At 39.4% G+C, this 15,804-nt stretch overlaps 1 protein-coding gene across 1 annotated transcript in view; it reads right to left on the bottom strand.

Annotated features, from left to right (window-relative positions):
* Positions 1–15,804, bottom strand: part of cv-c (RhoGTPase activating protein) — a 534,147-nt gene that overhangs the window by 350,902 nt on the left and 167,441 nt on the right. Inside the window, exon 3 of the mRNA XM_090369318.1 lies at positions 263–2,059. Coding sequence (XP_090225444.1) covers positions 263–2,059 — 1,797 coding nt within the window. The remainder of the gene's footprint in view (positions 1–262; positions 2,060–15,804) is intronic.

Raw genomic sequence — 15,804 nt, 5'->3', positions numbered from 1 at the left:
AACGGTATTCGGATTGCTACAGCACGTGACCAGGAAGCTGTGTTGAATTATTCTGAATGAGCACCAAGGAAAAGAAAGTTACGGGATGTCATTGTGTAATGTCTATAAAGTGTATAATATAAAATCCCACCGCACTTTTCTTTTCGCAATGACTTTAAAACGTGTTATGGAAATTAAATTTTGACTTAGAAATCAACTATTTCACAGGCGCAGCTTGTTTGTTTGCCATTTGAAGTTGGCGAAAACTAAACAAAACACTTACCACCACATGAGAAATTGAAGACACTGCCGATGATGAAGCGGAACGTTGAGGATATCTATTACATTCATCAGGGACCAACGATGTATTCTTTCCTCGAGGAAGAGAGCTAACCAGTCGATCTTTGAGCAAAGAAGCTTGCGCATCAGGAGTCACACTTGTAGGTAGCTTGCCTTTCTTAGGAAAGGTGTGCGAATTTGAACATTCGCCCGTACCGTTCCCAACACAAGAAATGCTTTTAGATTCCATTACTGTCGATTCGTCAGATTCATACAAGCAATCTGTAACCATGCCAACTGGTTTGTCGGTGTTCTCCATATTCTGGACTGTCTTAATGGGTGGAACCTGGTTGGCTAACGCTAGACATAAGTCATCCTGGACTAGTTCAGTTTTCTGTTGATTTGGCCGTAAGGACTTCTTCTGAAGCAGGGGGGAGTCGTGTTTTTCGTCATAAGACATCACCACACACGACGTTTCTATGTATTCCGTTTCTTCTCCTTCCTCTAGAAGTTTAGGGATGATGCGAGCCTGTCTGTTAGTTTTTTTAATCTCCGAGTGGTTCGTTCCCCTAATCTGTTTTTCACTTTCGATTATTAGAAGGCTGTCACTGGACACCAGCACGCTTCTTCCAGCTTTCGGGAGTTCAGAAGCATTCGTCGATTCCATAATGTGACTTTTAATCCCAGTATCTTCTAAAAGATCTGGAACAGGTCCATTTGGTACCACACCTTTACTGGATGTTCCTTCAGTCTTTTGGAAATATGTTTTATTGCGGTTCGGGCAAGGCATTTGAGTTTCTCTTCGAACATCGTTAAAATCCAACTCACTAGTTTGTACCTGGGCGTCTCTAGTGGTCGGCGGAGGTGATGCGGTTTCGGAAGTTCTTACCATATCTGGCGAGTCGTAACACAGCTGGTCAATTCCACTGTCCGGTGAATGACAGGCATGGCGACCAATTAACGTATTTTGTCTGTCTTCGTCAAAACCGTTGACGTCCTCGACTGGCACAATGACCTCGCCGTTGAGATGACTATAAAGGAAACCAAAGCTTGGGGTGTCTGACGTGGAAGACACCGGATGACTAGTTTCTGTGACATTGCTGCCGTCACGCTGCAGCTTGTCGCACACTTTGCTAATCTCTAAAACTAAATTGTCTGCCCATACAGACAGTAGCGCAACGTCCCCACTAGGTGGCGTTGGCAGCGATATATTTTCGACTTCCCATTCGGGCCTTAAAGGTGGCGTTACTACTGACGTGCATCGTCTCATCGTTCTACTAAGAGTGGGTTCCTCGTTAATTGTATCTTGCACCCCATAAAGTCCTCGGCCCGATAAATTCCTAGAATGGGGAAACAGTTCTGTATTAGAGGTTTGGCCATCTGTACTGGTGAGTGCATTATTTTGGTCCGCAGCGGTCTTAAAGTCTTTTCGCCTATTTGCACCTTCAAAAAGTTCCCCGGGGGAAGACTTTCCATAAATATTAGAGAAAAATGGGTGATCGGGTGGAGAAGATAACGCTTTCCTCAGAGGCGGACGCCCGGGTCTAGCTGGTAATCGAATGTCCAGGTCTAAAACGTTTCCGTCATAGCAAACACGTGACACAGAAGAGCTGGTAAGCGATGTGGGTGGTGATGACAGCGACTTTTTAAGAGGACGATGACATCGACCAGTTTCGCTTTTACAACATAAATTCGCTGCAGATTGATGTTGGGCAGTAAGAACAACATCTGACTTAAAGTTTCGTCCATTCTTCACGTCTTCGTATTGCAACAGCTCCTGGAAGGCCTTTACGATGTCTTCCTGAAAAGAAAAGAAAAAAAAAGAAAAGAAAAATGATAATTGATTGCAGAGGTCACAATAATCAAAATATTTGCAGGGTAAAAACAACAGACGCAAATGGTACTATACCGTATGATACGATTAAATAAGCAAGGTTTACAATGTGTTATTGTTTATGAATTAAAATAGGAAACTACAGCAATATTTGGTCATGATTACACATTGCTACAGCCCCAATTTTAATTATTTATCAATAATAGTACTTCGTTTTAATATTTAGTTTTCAGCCAGCATCAATATTAATAAAATTCTATTGATGCCTTTAATTGGGTAACAAACCCTTCCCTGCGTTGCGTTTTTGTCTTGCAGAGAAACGTAAATTATTTAATTATTTTAATATCTGCGCAAATAAAACCCCACTCGTTTATAAATTGTGACCTTTTCATTCTTTATTAAATTTTTTGGCTTTATTTTATAATGAAGTAAAACAGTTAGCATTTGAACTATTGAATGGTTCTATGCGTATAGAGTAATAATTAACAGAAAGCCTGAAATTGCTGTTGTTATTGTTGTTGTGGTGTTTTCTGGTGCAAGAGCAACTTAGGCCATATTGCGCCTCCCAAATCAATTGACTTTAGATATACCTGACCTTACACACTGACCGACTACTTTATTAGGTACACTTATTCATGCCGACCGGGCTAGCCAGGTGGGTAAACTGCAACCCAAGTGGGTAAAGTGCGACCTGGCAACCCAAAGGTCGGGGGATCGAATCCCGCCAAGGGCTTGGATCAGAGTAGTGCAAAAACCTTGGGAGGTGCATTATGGCCACAGAAGCCGATGCGCCAACAACTAACAAAAAAAAAAAAAAAAAAAAAAAAAACCATCCATTTCATGAAATGGAGCACTCCTTCAGTAACAGCATCATACAGCATGTTCTTACCAGGCGATATTAAACACGTGGGCAGACGCGTAGGGAAGCTGTACGTATGAAATTCAGTGCGAGAATAGACAAGACGAAAAATTTAGCGATTTTGAACATGGCATAGTAGTTGAGCCAACGCACACAAGCGTGAGTATCACGAAAACTGCAAAGCTGCTTAGGTTTTTCTAGTACGACTGTCTCAGGTGTATCGAAATTGATCCAACCAAACAACATGCAAACAACTGCGATCCTGTAGTCGGAAACAACTTGATGCGACAGAGGGAGCTAACAAGGCTTGTGCAGTGAAACAGAAAGGCTACAGTCAGTCAATGAAATGATAACCCAGTACAACACTGGTAACAGGCGTTTCAGAACGCACAACTCGTCGTACCTTTGTCACGGTCGTGATATTGCAGCCGACGACCAAACCGAGTTCCACTCCTGGTAACAAAACACAAAAAGGTACAGTTACAGTGCGCGCTCAAGAATACTAACGCCAAATAGCAGAGGATTGGGAAAAAAACGTGTCTGATCTCACAAAAAAAAAAAAAAAAAAAAAAAACCAGGTTCCTTATGTTTCACGCTGACGGGAGGACCAGAATATTACTAAAATAGCATGATTCCATGGATTCATCCTAAATGTAAACAATGCATTGATGTGGAGGAGTGTTATCATGGTGTACACTAGACCCCTTGATACTAGTGAAGCAACATTTGGACCCCACAATCTGGAAACTGTTTCCGACAAAGTGCATTCAATCATGGCTTCAGTGTATCTTTTTATGAATCTGTTCTTCCAGCATGAAAATATGACATAGCCAGAATTGTACAGAACTGGTTCAAGGAACTTGAGTGAATTTTATCCTACTGCGGTGGTCTCCCAAAATCACAAATCTTAATTGAATTGGGCACTTGTGGGATGAAGTGGAACGGGCTCTTCGGAGTAGAAATCCAGAACAGTTCAATTTTAAAAAAAATGTTGAAAGCAATTGAGTCTATATGGACCAGCATCTCTGCTACGAAGAGCACACGCTGTTCTGAGGGCTAAATGGGGAGACCTACTCACTATGACGTAGGGGATCCAAATAAAGTGACTGCTCAGTGTACATTAGCAAATTTCAAATTTGAACAATCAAATTGTTATAAATACTAGGGATGGGTAAAACACATAGGCTGTTTATTTATTTTTTTTAGCTAGTGTAGCAAAAGCCTGTGACTTTCTTGCACGCTATATGGCTAATACTAATACTAATTATTTAATTGCACTGGAGCTGCATTATAGCCCTAGTTGCTAATGCGCCATTAAAACCCAAGCAACGGAGCTTGTCGTTCATATACGTATGTGTGTGTTGACGGGCCAAGCATGTTGCGCAGCCTGAAAAATCCGGAATAATTCAAAGGATGGATTTCTCTCTCGCCGCTTAAGACTAGCAAGTTCAACAGGTACCCAAATCACTCTAAAAACGTGCTTGACGGCGATGTACTGTACTGACTAAACTGCGGAGGACTACATCAACAGCATGCACTAAAGATAACTACTCTCGGAATATTCCATCCTTAATGGCTGTCATACAGAAAATAGTAGCCGTTAAATGAAGCCAAAATTTAGAAGTCATTTAACTACATTAAAGCAACCTGGGTTGCTGTGATAATGCCACGAAACACGAGGGGATTATACGATATGAAGAAACAAAAGACATGTTTCATAAATGAAAGTTATTAGATACCCACTAATAACTTATGTATTCATAGTGCAATCCAAATCGAATAAGTCTACACGTGAGGAGGTTCCAGGGTAATGGAACTCATTACTCTAGAATATAATTGTTTTTAAATATGCACTACATTAAAAGACACTATCAACAATGAAGTGAGTACAACTATCTGAAAATCTTTAGATCGTTTCAGAGGGTTTTCCATAAAGGATGATGCACTAGATTTTACTCATCTTTTACAATGCGACAGCAATATTAGAATAAAATTTTATAACTTATAGATACATGGCATCGGATTCAAAACTGCTTTAACATGAAGGCACCAATTCTCGTAGGCAAAAGTATTACAGGGTCCTTTTCATACAGTGGGGAAACGAGTTTGAATACTATAATACTCAGACACTTTTCAATGTAGTAAGGAGCGGTATTTTGGTGTTTACATCACGGTGCTTAGAAATCTTGATACTGCCCTGAATATACTGATAAACAGATAATTCGAAATTTAGTATCCTGAAAAGATTTTATGAATCGTCTTCAAGTAATAACACGGTATATATCCAGAGTCTTTATCCCATGATTCACCCCACCACACCACCACTTTCAACGCTCGTTTTTATTTGCTACGTTCTCTCACGTGTGAAAACACACAAAAGAGTTCCGCTTTTCTGAAACTTCTCTTCAAAGGTCTTTGACAGACTTCCTGGGAATGGACTCACACAAGGACCATTAAAACTGTTTATGGAGCTTCAAAGAACTTCGAGGTAGAATTCATCAACCTCAGTCTTCAAACTCTTGACCTCTTATGTTCCTAGAAACGAGTAGGGCGTTTACCAAAAGGATCTGCAGTTCCAGGTGAGTTACTCGCGTACTGATTCCCCACACACGCGCACACAGATGCTCATCTAGAATAGACATCGAACAAGACAACATTGTCCTAATTTAACACGGCAGCGCCCTACGGCTAATCATTATTCTCGTTTATATATAGAGCTATACTCATAAAAAGGCACTGTACACTCATACTAAACCTATTTCTCATAAAACACGATTTATGCTTATTTCTGAGAAACGGTAGGGCAGTCGATATTGGCGTGGTTTGCAATATGATGAAATGGCGCAACAAGTGACTGAATATCATTTGGACATTCTTAACAATGGCACCTTCTTTCCCCAACTTTTTAAAAGCTTACACCATTTTTGTCATTTTTGCTACAATATACTACAGTATATTGAGTTGATACTGCAATATAAATTTTGGATACATTGCCAATTCTTGCATAAATAACACAAGGTTTTTTGAGCTAAGGACCTCCAGACGTTTGGCTGGTATACGATCCTAACAGAATTAGAATCTTATACAGAAAAAGACGCAAAGATATGACTGTGTTATAACTTTGCATGCTCAGTTCGTCTCCTGCTTTATTCCACTGGTAAATCTATTCTGGACTAAAGCATACATACAAAAGGGCACACCTTACCGATCTATACAGGAGGAAAGTCAACGCTAGTCCTAGCATTAAAGTTCCAATAAAAAATAAAATAATGGCGAGAAATTTCATGCGTATGATCGTTAAGGTTTTTTTCCCAGGCTTCGCGTTATTTCCGAAAGTTAGGATAGATAAACACTTTACCCCACAGGGAGCAGCTGTTGTTGTTGGTTTAGGGATTCATTAGGCGCATCGACAACTATGGCCATAGTGCGCCAAGGGAGCAGTCATCCTCGTGATCGCTGCTCCCTAGTAGCTAAGTGGCCAAAAACAACAGCCAAGACACACTTCGCAAACATAACACTTTACTCATATCTGGCCATTTTACAGAGTTCTGTATTCGTCACAATGTACCATGGCGGAGTTGAACTAACGTTTAGGTGCCGCCGTACATAAGACACAGCACATGTCACCTTTCTGAAGACTATGAATGCGTTTTTGTGAAATAACAATGCATTAAGCACTGTAAATTTTCAATTTTAACACTAGATACTTATCGGTCGTTCAGGTTTTCGAGTTTCAACAGCGTCGACCTGGTTGTAGCGATGTTATTCAGCTCTTTAGTGTGAATAGAAAATAAGAAAAAAAAAAAAAAAAAAACTGAGAAAATTCCATGCGGACACTGCATAATTAATCTTCCCTTTCCCTTTATTTATTACGTTTAAGATTATTACGTTTCTCGTTCATCGACGCAATTCGAACCCGAACCTTTCAAAACGGATGGTAAGTGACAAATTCATTCAGCCACAGACTTCAGAAACAAATTGCATCAGACAAATCTGGAAATTCTGACGAATGAAATATCTCACCAGCCAATATGAATATAACAATATACAAATATATTTGACCTTCATAGCATTTAAATGACAGTGTACTTTTAGCGTGCCACAGATGCACGAGCTGATGTACCGTTGGCATCAATATATCTCCTGCATAACGAAAAAAGATGTCTCAGTAAAAAGACGTAGCCTTCGGAGGCTATTAACGAAACAGCATGCAGAGGGGGGAAAGGGAGGGAGTAGATTTCTTCCTGTTGGAATAGAATTACTCTCTGCTGCTTGTGGAGGGTACTTTTATTTCTCGCAAGCAGTTAATCGATTCAGTGTTCTAACAGCCTCCATATGCTAGTACAACTGTAAATCGCTCATTCTGTGGTTGGTAATTCAAAGCATGAGTATCATCTTGAAAGGCCCCGAGAGTGACTCAGTTTCTCAATATAGTCACAGACTAACTCTCCAAAACAAGATCATCTATTCAGGGCACCCCATGGCAGTTATATTCTAATTACGCAGTTAATCAGGCTATTTCCGTCCTCTCTAAACACTGGACAGGATAATGGCAGCGTAATTATTATTAATTCTGTCTGGTTTGGTTGCCTAAATATTTTATGTTGCCATCATCGTGAGACCCTCCGCCATCACTGGTTCTTGGTCTCACGGTGATCTGAACTCACTACTATGTCATGTAGGGCATTTTAAAACCAGCCATTTAAGACATCTTTAAGTTTAACGTCAGTATTTTGCGGGGGGGGGGGGGAGATATTCTAAAAGCACCTACCAGATCTGTTACCTGCGAGGCAAAAACCACTATTCAAACGAAAAGTATTAAGATACAAAATCTATTGTTCGATAACCTTTGAACAATCTACATAGTATTATTAAAAGAGAGATATTAAAAAAATTTCAAGCGACAGCTATATTGACTGTTGTAAGCGATGAATGTTTGCGAACAAACTATTATTTAGAGGTGAAGACTTTTTTGATTAATCTAAACAGGGTTCGACAAACACTGTCGCCATGGCAACAAAACAATTGCAACTATAAAATCTAGTCGCTGGCTAGGCAACTAATATTTTACACGAAAGTCTAGCAGCTATGAGGGTGAATTGCCAATTTTTAGTTTTACGATCTCCGTTGTCTGTGCCTTGCAAAGATTAACAATTTTCTACAAAGATATAGTACGATGAACTCTTAGTATGGACACTAAACTATCGACATCATTACTTTACGGAATAAATTTTATTAAGTGAAGGAACATAACGAAGAATAATATCCCAACCAATCATATCTGTATTTTGTCAAGTCAGCGCGAAAATTGAAGTTAACTGGAGAGCTGTTCGTAGTTAGCTTCTTAGTTCAACATACTTTACTCCATTTAAATTGATCATGAAAGAATAAACAGTAAGACTATTTATTCGTGAAAACATTATACTATTTATCTAACTGAGATTTGTTCGCATTCACGATAGTCGTAAGTTGGGTTTTCGTAACTCGGAGAGCGGCCTGGTAATTTATCATTTCCTGATTTTTTTTTTTTTTTTTTTTAGATTTGTGTTGTTCGGTACACTGGTAATAGTTAACATATCATTTACAATTACTTTAACATATAAACAGTTAATCATGTAAATAAATTGGACGTTACTCAAGCAGTCATTAGGCCAAGCCACCTTCAGGCAAAAAATCTTCAGGCATCGCACGCAATGAATGGCGGGGTAACTCAGGGAGGGGTTCGTAGGCGATCCTATCTCTAGCGGAGCTGGAACCTTTCTTGGCCCTCTCCAAACTTCATTTCTTACGTTCCAGCGAATAGGGGAAACCCTAGAGCCCGCCAAAAAATAAAATACTTTGACTTGACTTCATTTCTTAAGTAGACAACATAAAAATTTTCATAATTTCGAAGGATGCTAAGCAGATTTCCAACTTACAGAACAGAGAAAATCACCACAAAGAGATGCTTCAAAATTTCTTCACTTCAATTAGATTAAAACTAAAACTAAATTAAAACTAAACGTCTAACTAGTAATGACAAAAAAAAAAAAAAGAAAAAAAGAAAGAGAAGAAGAAGAAAATAACACTGATATCCGAACAGGCGGCACCCAAGTAAAGAAAGTCTCCCCTATACGGTTCTGGGTCTTACGTGAGACAAAGTACTGTACTGACTTTTTGGACGGCAACTTGGACAGCATGAAGACCAAGACTAAAGCAACGCAGCTTTGTGGGAAATTAGGCAGGAGCTACTGGGCGTAAAAAAAAAAAAAAAAAAAAAAAAAAAGTAAAGTGCAGCCATTATCAACCCACTGCAGGATGGAAGCCTCCTCAACAATTCATGTTGAGGGAAACGGACCATAATCTACCACGCTGGTCCAGTGCGGGTTGGCAGATCGACCGTATTCAGCAGTCAGGGGCTTGAACCCCGGTCTACTCAAAGAGCGTGTGCTACTGCACTCCCGCTCCTGACCACTCGGATACCCCAAACATAAAAGTTATTAGATACCCACTAATAACTTTTGTGTTCACAGTTCAATCCAAATCAAATCAAATCATGTAAGGGGGTTCTAGGGTAATGGAATTCATTAACGCTAGAACATAATTGTTTTATCGGGCAGGTTTTTTTTCTGTATGTTAATAGTAGCGGAGATATATCAACAATGAAGTCAGTACAAATATTTGAAATTCTTGGATCGTTTAACTGGATTTTCCATAAAGGATAATGCACAAGGTTTCACTCATCTTTTACAATGCGACAGCAATATTAAATTAAATTTTCTAACTTATAAGGTACATGGCTTCTAAAGCATCTAAAGATGCCTCTTTCCGATCCTACTCTATACTTCTGCTATTTGGTCCTCAGCTTCGAAAGCACAACTCAACAGGTACTATTAACTCGAATACTGGATCTTAAAGTGGGTCTACTGGTTAACCGAGTTCACAATCTAAAGATTGATTTTCTACTCCAACCTCGGCCTAATCCCACAGAAGCAAATTACAGCTGTAAATAGCTACTCGCTAGCAAAAACTATGACAGAGATAGTTGACCTACCCTCATTTTCAAGTATTATCAAGAGCCCAAATTCGGCGAGTCGGGAACATGTACCCTAGAAATTTCCACCTCTGATTACCGTCAACAATTTAGTATATCTCAAAAGTATGTTCCTATCTAACACAAGCTTTATAATGCTCTATGGCCATATATCCCTACAAATTTTGCAATGACAACAGCTACAAGAATCACGCACTGAAGAATAATACAATTTGTACTTTTGACAGGCGCAAGTAATTGTGATGACTAGTTTTTCATAAATATTTATACATAGTCCTGGGCTCACTGAAGGCTTCGTTGTGTCTTCAGAACAAACGTGTTAAAGAATAAGTATTACAAACATTCTGTAAAACTGTGTGCAACCCTAACCCGAATTTGTAAAAATATAAACTGTACAGATGTTATCTTAGATAATCAAAAGTACTGATTAATCTGTAAATAAATACACGTTTTTGTGTGGTTTGTAACCAAGATGCTGAATATATATATACGTCATCTCTATATATAAATGTTACCAGGATCTATATATCATATGCATATATGAACCTCAAAGAGATAGATGCATTTTAATACGTATCGTACCCTCCTTGCCTTCAGGCTATGTAGAAGCAAAAACTTATGTTTAAATAAAACAGTAATAATTTTAAAAAATAATAATTCAAATCACGTTGACTCTAGTTTGCAAAGTAGTGTCTGTTACAGAACTTTTTTCATATTCCGTTCCCCCTCATTCAGCTGGAGACTTAACTTTTGTCAGTGGCACATATATCTTGTACATATTTGTTGAAGCCCGATCATAAAACATACGAGGCTATTCTTCCTTTAAGATTATTATTACATAGTTGCATGAGCTATCCATATTTTTTTTTTCCTGTTGAGAGAGAGAGAGTTAAATATTTCATGACCTATGGATCTACGTAGAGGAGGGGATGAAACCATATATTCTCAGCTCGTGTAAATTTTTTGCCTGGAAAAGATTCCATTTAAAACCTGTCAATGGCTCTATTCGACCAGTGGCACAGAATGACACCAATTGAGAATTTTTTTTTTTTTTTTTTTAATCTTTTGATCCCTAAGTGGCAGCCATCACCACTGCTACGTGACGCTGAGCACGTCAGGTCGATATAAGTGCTTTCGAGGCTGGTGCAACAAGAAAAAGTGACTGAAGCACTAAAGTGATAAAGTATCTCAGTTCTGCTAATGAAGTTAAAGCCTCTAAGGTGACTTAAATCCACTATTGCATTATAACAGGCATTATCCAATTAAAACAAAGCACTCTGACAAATAGATGCTCCGTGGAGTGGAATACAAATGTTATGTGATTGTTAATGACGAATGCAAGTGTTGTTGATGGCGCCACGTGATATTTGCGTGTGTCACACAACAATTAGACACTTTCAGGCTTTGATGAAACGAGGAGCCAATGACCCCGTGGCAATTATCATTACGCTGTTCCAATGTACAGGTTTGAAAGAAATACTGTAATGTTTTTTAAAGTGCTGAAAAAGGCGCGTTCATTCACGTTAAAAACAGAAATAGACTCGTTTCATTTTCATGTTGTATATGTTTCTCTTGTTGCAGAACATAAGAAATAAGCAGATCATGGTTAGTATAGCTGAAATCCATGTGCATATTATACGTAGTACGCGTTTAAAAGGATTAAACAGCTACTGGTGCAAAAGCAATACGTGTGTTTATTGTGGAAGTGGTTTGAATACTGTATCTATATAGTAGAAGTGTCAGCATCGATTTTCAAATTTGGATCGGTCAAAGGACTTTTATCAGTCCAATTCGCCTCCAAATGCTATTCTGATCTCCTTCCCAATGCATTCGGATATTTTTCCAGGAAATCCTTGAAATCTTTGGATCCGAAAGACAGAGAATTTTGCAGGAAGAAAATCAGAATTATTACTTCTTTATTTATTAATTCATCGAACTGAAATCTGTAATTTGCACACTTCACTCCGATAGATCAATTGCTTAAACGTGTCGTGATTCATAACACCCCCCAACCACAAAAGAGATTATATATTTAAAAAAAAAAAACAAAAAAAAAACTGGGTAAAAATTTTTTCTAGGAAAAAGCAGTCGCGCTGATGTTTAGCACCCATCTGCTCGAATTCTTGATGTACTAATGCTGTAGCGGTTAAATCTGAGGTGTAGCTCAAGCCAGCTCGTTCGTCAGCGATGGCAGAGATCCATATCCAAATATTAACCTGAAATGAAATTTGAGAAAAATCTTTCTAGAAGAGAAGGCATATTGTGAAGCTGTGAGTAGTCCATGAAAATTACTATTGTGAGGGAAAATTGATTAGCAAACTAATATCAAGCGCATAGAGTTTGTCAACGATGATGATTTGGTGATGACACAAGAATTTCGTATTGCTTTATTGAACTAACGGAAGATCCAATGTTCAATCAAGGCTGAGGAATCTCTTGAGACATGACAGTGGACTTAAAACGGCTGACCATTATAATCAATACGGATACATATAGAACAACGGGTGGGGGGATGGGAACTGCGCGTTTGCACATACTAGGAAGAGAAACAAACAAGCTCCTACAGGGTGGTCCAAAGGGCTGCTGTCTTTCGGCTTTCATCAAAGCGTTACTGAAAGATTAGTTATCATCCCAAATTAACCAAATGCCTTGATAATAATCATGAAACTACTCAAAGGCACAGTACATATGAATGTTTCATTTATTTTATAAAGCCTGGTAAAGACTCAAATGTTTGAGTTAATTAGGCATTTAACGACAACATCCGCACGCAACGAATTTCTACTTGTGGCAGTAAAAAACGTGCTTGTGAGCAATCTGTGAGATGAATTGGGGCTGGAGATGAGAAACAGGTGATTATCGGAACATTAATCGCGAAAGGCAGTGGTAGGTTGTACGCGAAACTTTAAACTTCTTTGAAAGTCACCGTGCACTTACAAAAGGTTGTTTTTAGTGGGATATGGGATGTTTTGAATTGCTACAAGCAAATCAGACTGCAGCTGCCAGATTATGATGTGAACAGTTGGATCGTTGAACCCAAGCTTCAACTGCAAACTGACCCGCGTTGGCGAATCGAATAAGTTTAATGAGCCTAATTAATAATGTCAACCCCCAAGAATGGCGCAAGAAGGCACTCTTGCCCCGCAACGACAGACGCCTTTCAGAATTACTCCAGTTCAAATCCCACTCTCCGACGGGATTCCAACCCAGACTTCTCCAAAAGAGTGACAAGTTGCAAACTGCTATACTGTCACAGAGGGCCAATGAGAGGTCCTACTTCATCTACCAGGAAATATTAGTATTAGCAATGACTGCATGGTGCAGAGGAAGCCTATGGCTTATGCTACACCAGACAAGAAAAATTAATAAATAATAATAATAAAAATAAAATAAAAAATAATAATAATAAAATAATAATCATAAGAAGAAAAAATTTAAAATATATATAATTACTAAGAGAAAAGGAAAAAGACAACCAATGCGTTTCCCTCCTCCCGTATCGAGCTGACCTTTGAATTTTCTCAAACTGTCAGCCTCTACCACCCGTTGTAGGTAACTTATTCCAGTAATTTATAACTCACTGGCTAAAACAAAACTTCCTGCAATCCAGTCTAAACATCTCTCCCCGTAATTTGAAATTATGGCCCCCTAGGTCTAGAATCATTTATAACCGTGAAAATTTCCTCATTCATTTTACTTATGCCTCTCAGAGCCTTAAACACCTCAATCGAGTCTCCTCTAAGGTAACGAGTTTCCAAGCTCTGCAACCCACATATTCGAAGTCTTTCCTCATATGGGTGCCCTTTTGCCCATCTCACCAGGCGAATTACCTGTCTTTGCACCTTTTCAAGAAACTCAATATCCTTCTTTAGGTGCGGTCTCCATACCTGAACACAGTGTTCCAAGTGTGGTCTAACAACAACCTTATATAATTGATTTATGATGTCCTTATCTCTACTATAAATAGTTCCATAGGACACCATGGGCCCATGGTGTCCTATCGATGAGTTAGGACACCATGGACCCTCCTTGCAACCAGTCTACAATACTCGAAGAACTTCATATCTGATCGTATCGTAATACCCAAGTACCTTTCTCCACTACCGGCTTTAGTCCAACTCCGCCAAAGTTATTTTGGGGTTACTGTTCCCCAGGTGCAATACCTTATACTTTTCTGGATTAAAGCATAGCTACCATTTTTCTGACCATCTCTGAAGTCTATCTAGGTCATTCTGAAGAGGCTCTGCTTGGTCATTGTCATTTGGTTTTTAAGAGCGTTAGCAACTAAGGCCATATTGCTCCAGGGATATGCGGTGGTCATTCCCTGATCTTTCCGCATCCTTCGTATTTGGTGGTCACGGGCTCGAACCCCGGTCTATTCAAGAAGCGTGTGCTCCGCACTGCTGCTCCTGCTCACCTGGCTACGGAGGCGCCCACTCTGCTTGGCGGAAATCATTAACTACTCTACAAATCTGTACATTATCTGCAAATTTAGACATCACGTCCTCTATTCCTTCATCGATGTCATTTATGAAAATCAAAATCAACAGTGGCCCTAATACTGATGCTTGGGGGACCCCACTTCTTACAGCAACCCAAGCTGAGGAATAACCATTTATAAAAATCCTCTGTCACCTGCCCTGAAGCCATCCTGCTGTCCATCTAAGGATTTTCCCTGTGATTCCAACCTGTTCTAGCTTAAAATAACCGCTCATGTGGGACTGAGTCAAATGCTTTGCTGAAATCCAAAGAAACAATGTCGAAATTATTCCCAAAGTCCAGCTCTCGAGTGACCCTGTAAAAATAGCTAACCAGATTAGTTAAACATGATTTTCCCTTTACAAAACCATGCTGAGTATCCTTCAGAATTCCATTTCTATCTAGATGATTCTGAATTCCAACGTTGATCATTGTCTCCATGATTTTCCCCTACTACTGAAGGCGCCTCCGTAGCCAGGTGGGAAGGAGCAGCAGTGCGTACCACACGCTTCTTGATTAGACCGGGATTCGAGCCCGTCACCACCAAATACGGAGGATGCGGAAAGGTCAGGGAATGACCACCGCATATCCCAGAGCAATATGGCCTTAGTTGCTAATGCTCCTAAAAACCAAACAAACAACCTACTACTGAAGTTAGACTAACCAGCCGGTAATTTCCACTTCACTCTTAGAACCGCCGTTATGTATTGCAGATGCATTGGCACCACCACGTCCTCTATTCTGAGACTAATGAACAAACCTCCCACCTCCCATCACAGAAGCCTTTTTATTTTCCGACTTGGGCCAGTGACAACAGCTGCGGATATTGAGGCGGTAATGAGTCAAGAACTGCATACCAAAGTATCGGCAGATTTACTCAAGAAAACGCCGAATAACTCCTCCTTCAAAGTGGTTTGCGATAGCCGGGCCTTTAGATCTGTTACATCCACATCGGTGTAGCCATTGGCAACCTTATCAGGCCAATTTACGAAACGAAAGGCCCAAAATCATCCACTTCAACTTCATCTTACGAATAAAACCAACGGATGAACCTCTCTCCCCTGCACAACTAACAAATTTTGAAATTGCACTAGTCTGTCGACTAGTTGAATTTACCTCAAAAATACGGACTCCTCATTAAGTGGGTGGCAACCAACTAGAGAAACTGGAGGAAAAAAATCAAAGTATAGAAAATATTCTATGCAACTTTGAAAATACCCAGTAAATCCTTGTTTCAGTGAACTTCGGGGAAAAAATGATATCACTCTTTCCGTAAGGAAAGAGTGATATCATTACTTCATTGGTGGTACTTATCATCAATTAAAATATTTTCGTGGTAAA

The sequence above is a fragment of the Mastigoproctus giganteus genome, chromosome 3 (assembly GCF_048544385.1).
Source record: "Mastigoproctus giganteus isolate SK-2022 chromosome 3, ASM4854438v1, whole genome shotgun sequence".
In the NCBI taxonomy this organism is placed as follows: domain Eukaryota; kingdom Metazoa; phylum Arthropoda; class Arachnida; order Uropygi; family Thelyphonidae; genus Mastigoproctus; species Mastigoproctus giganteus.
The sequence above is the reverse complement of the archived record's forward strand: the minus strand, read 5'-3'. Positions and strand labels throughout refer to the sequence as shown.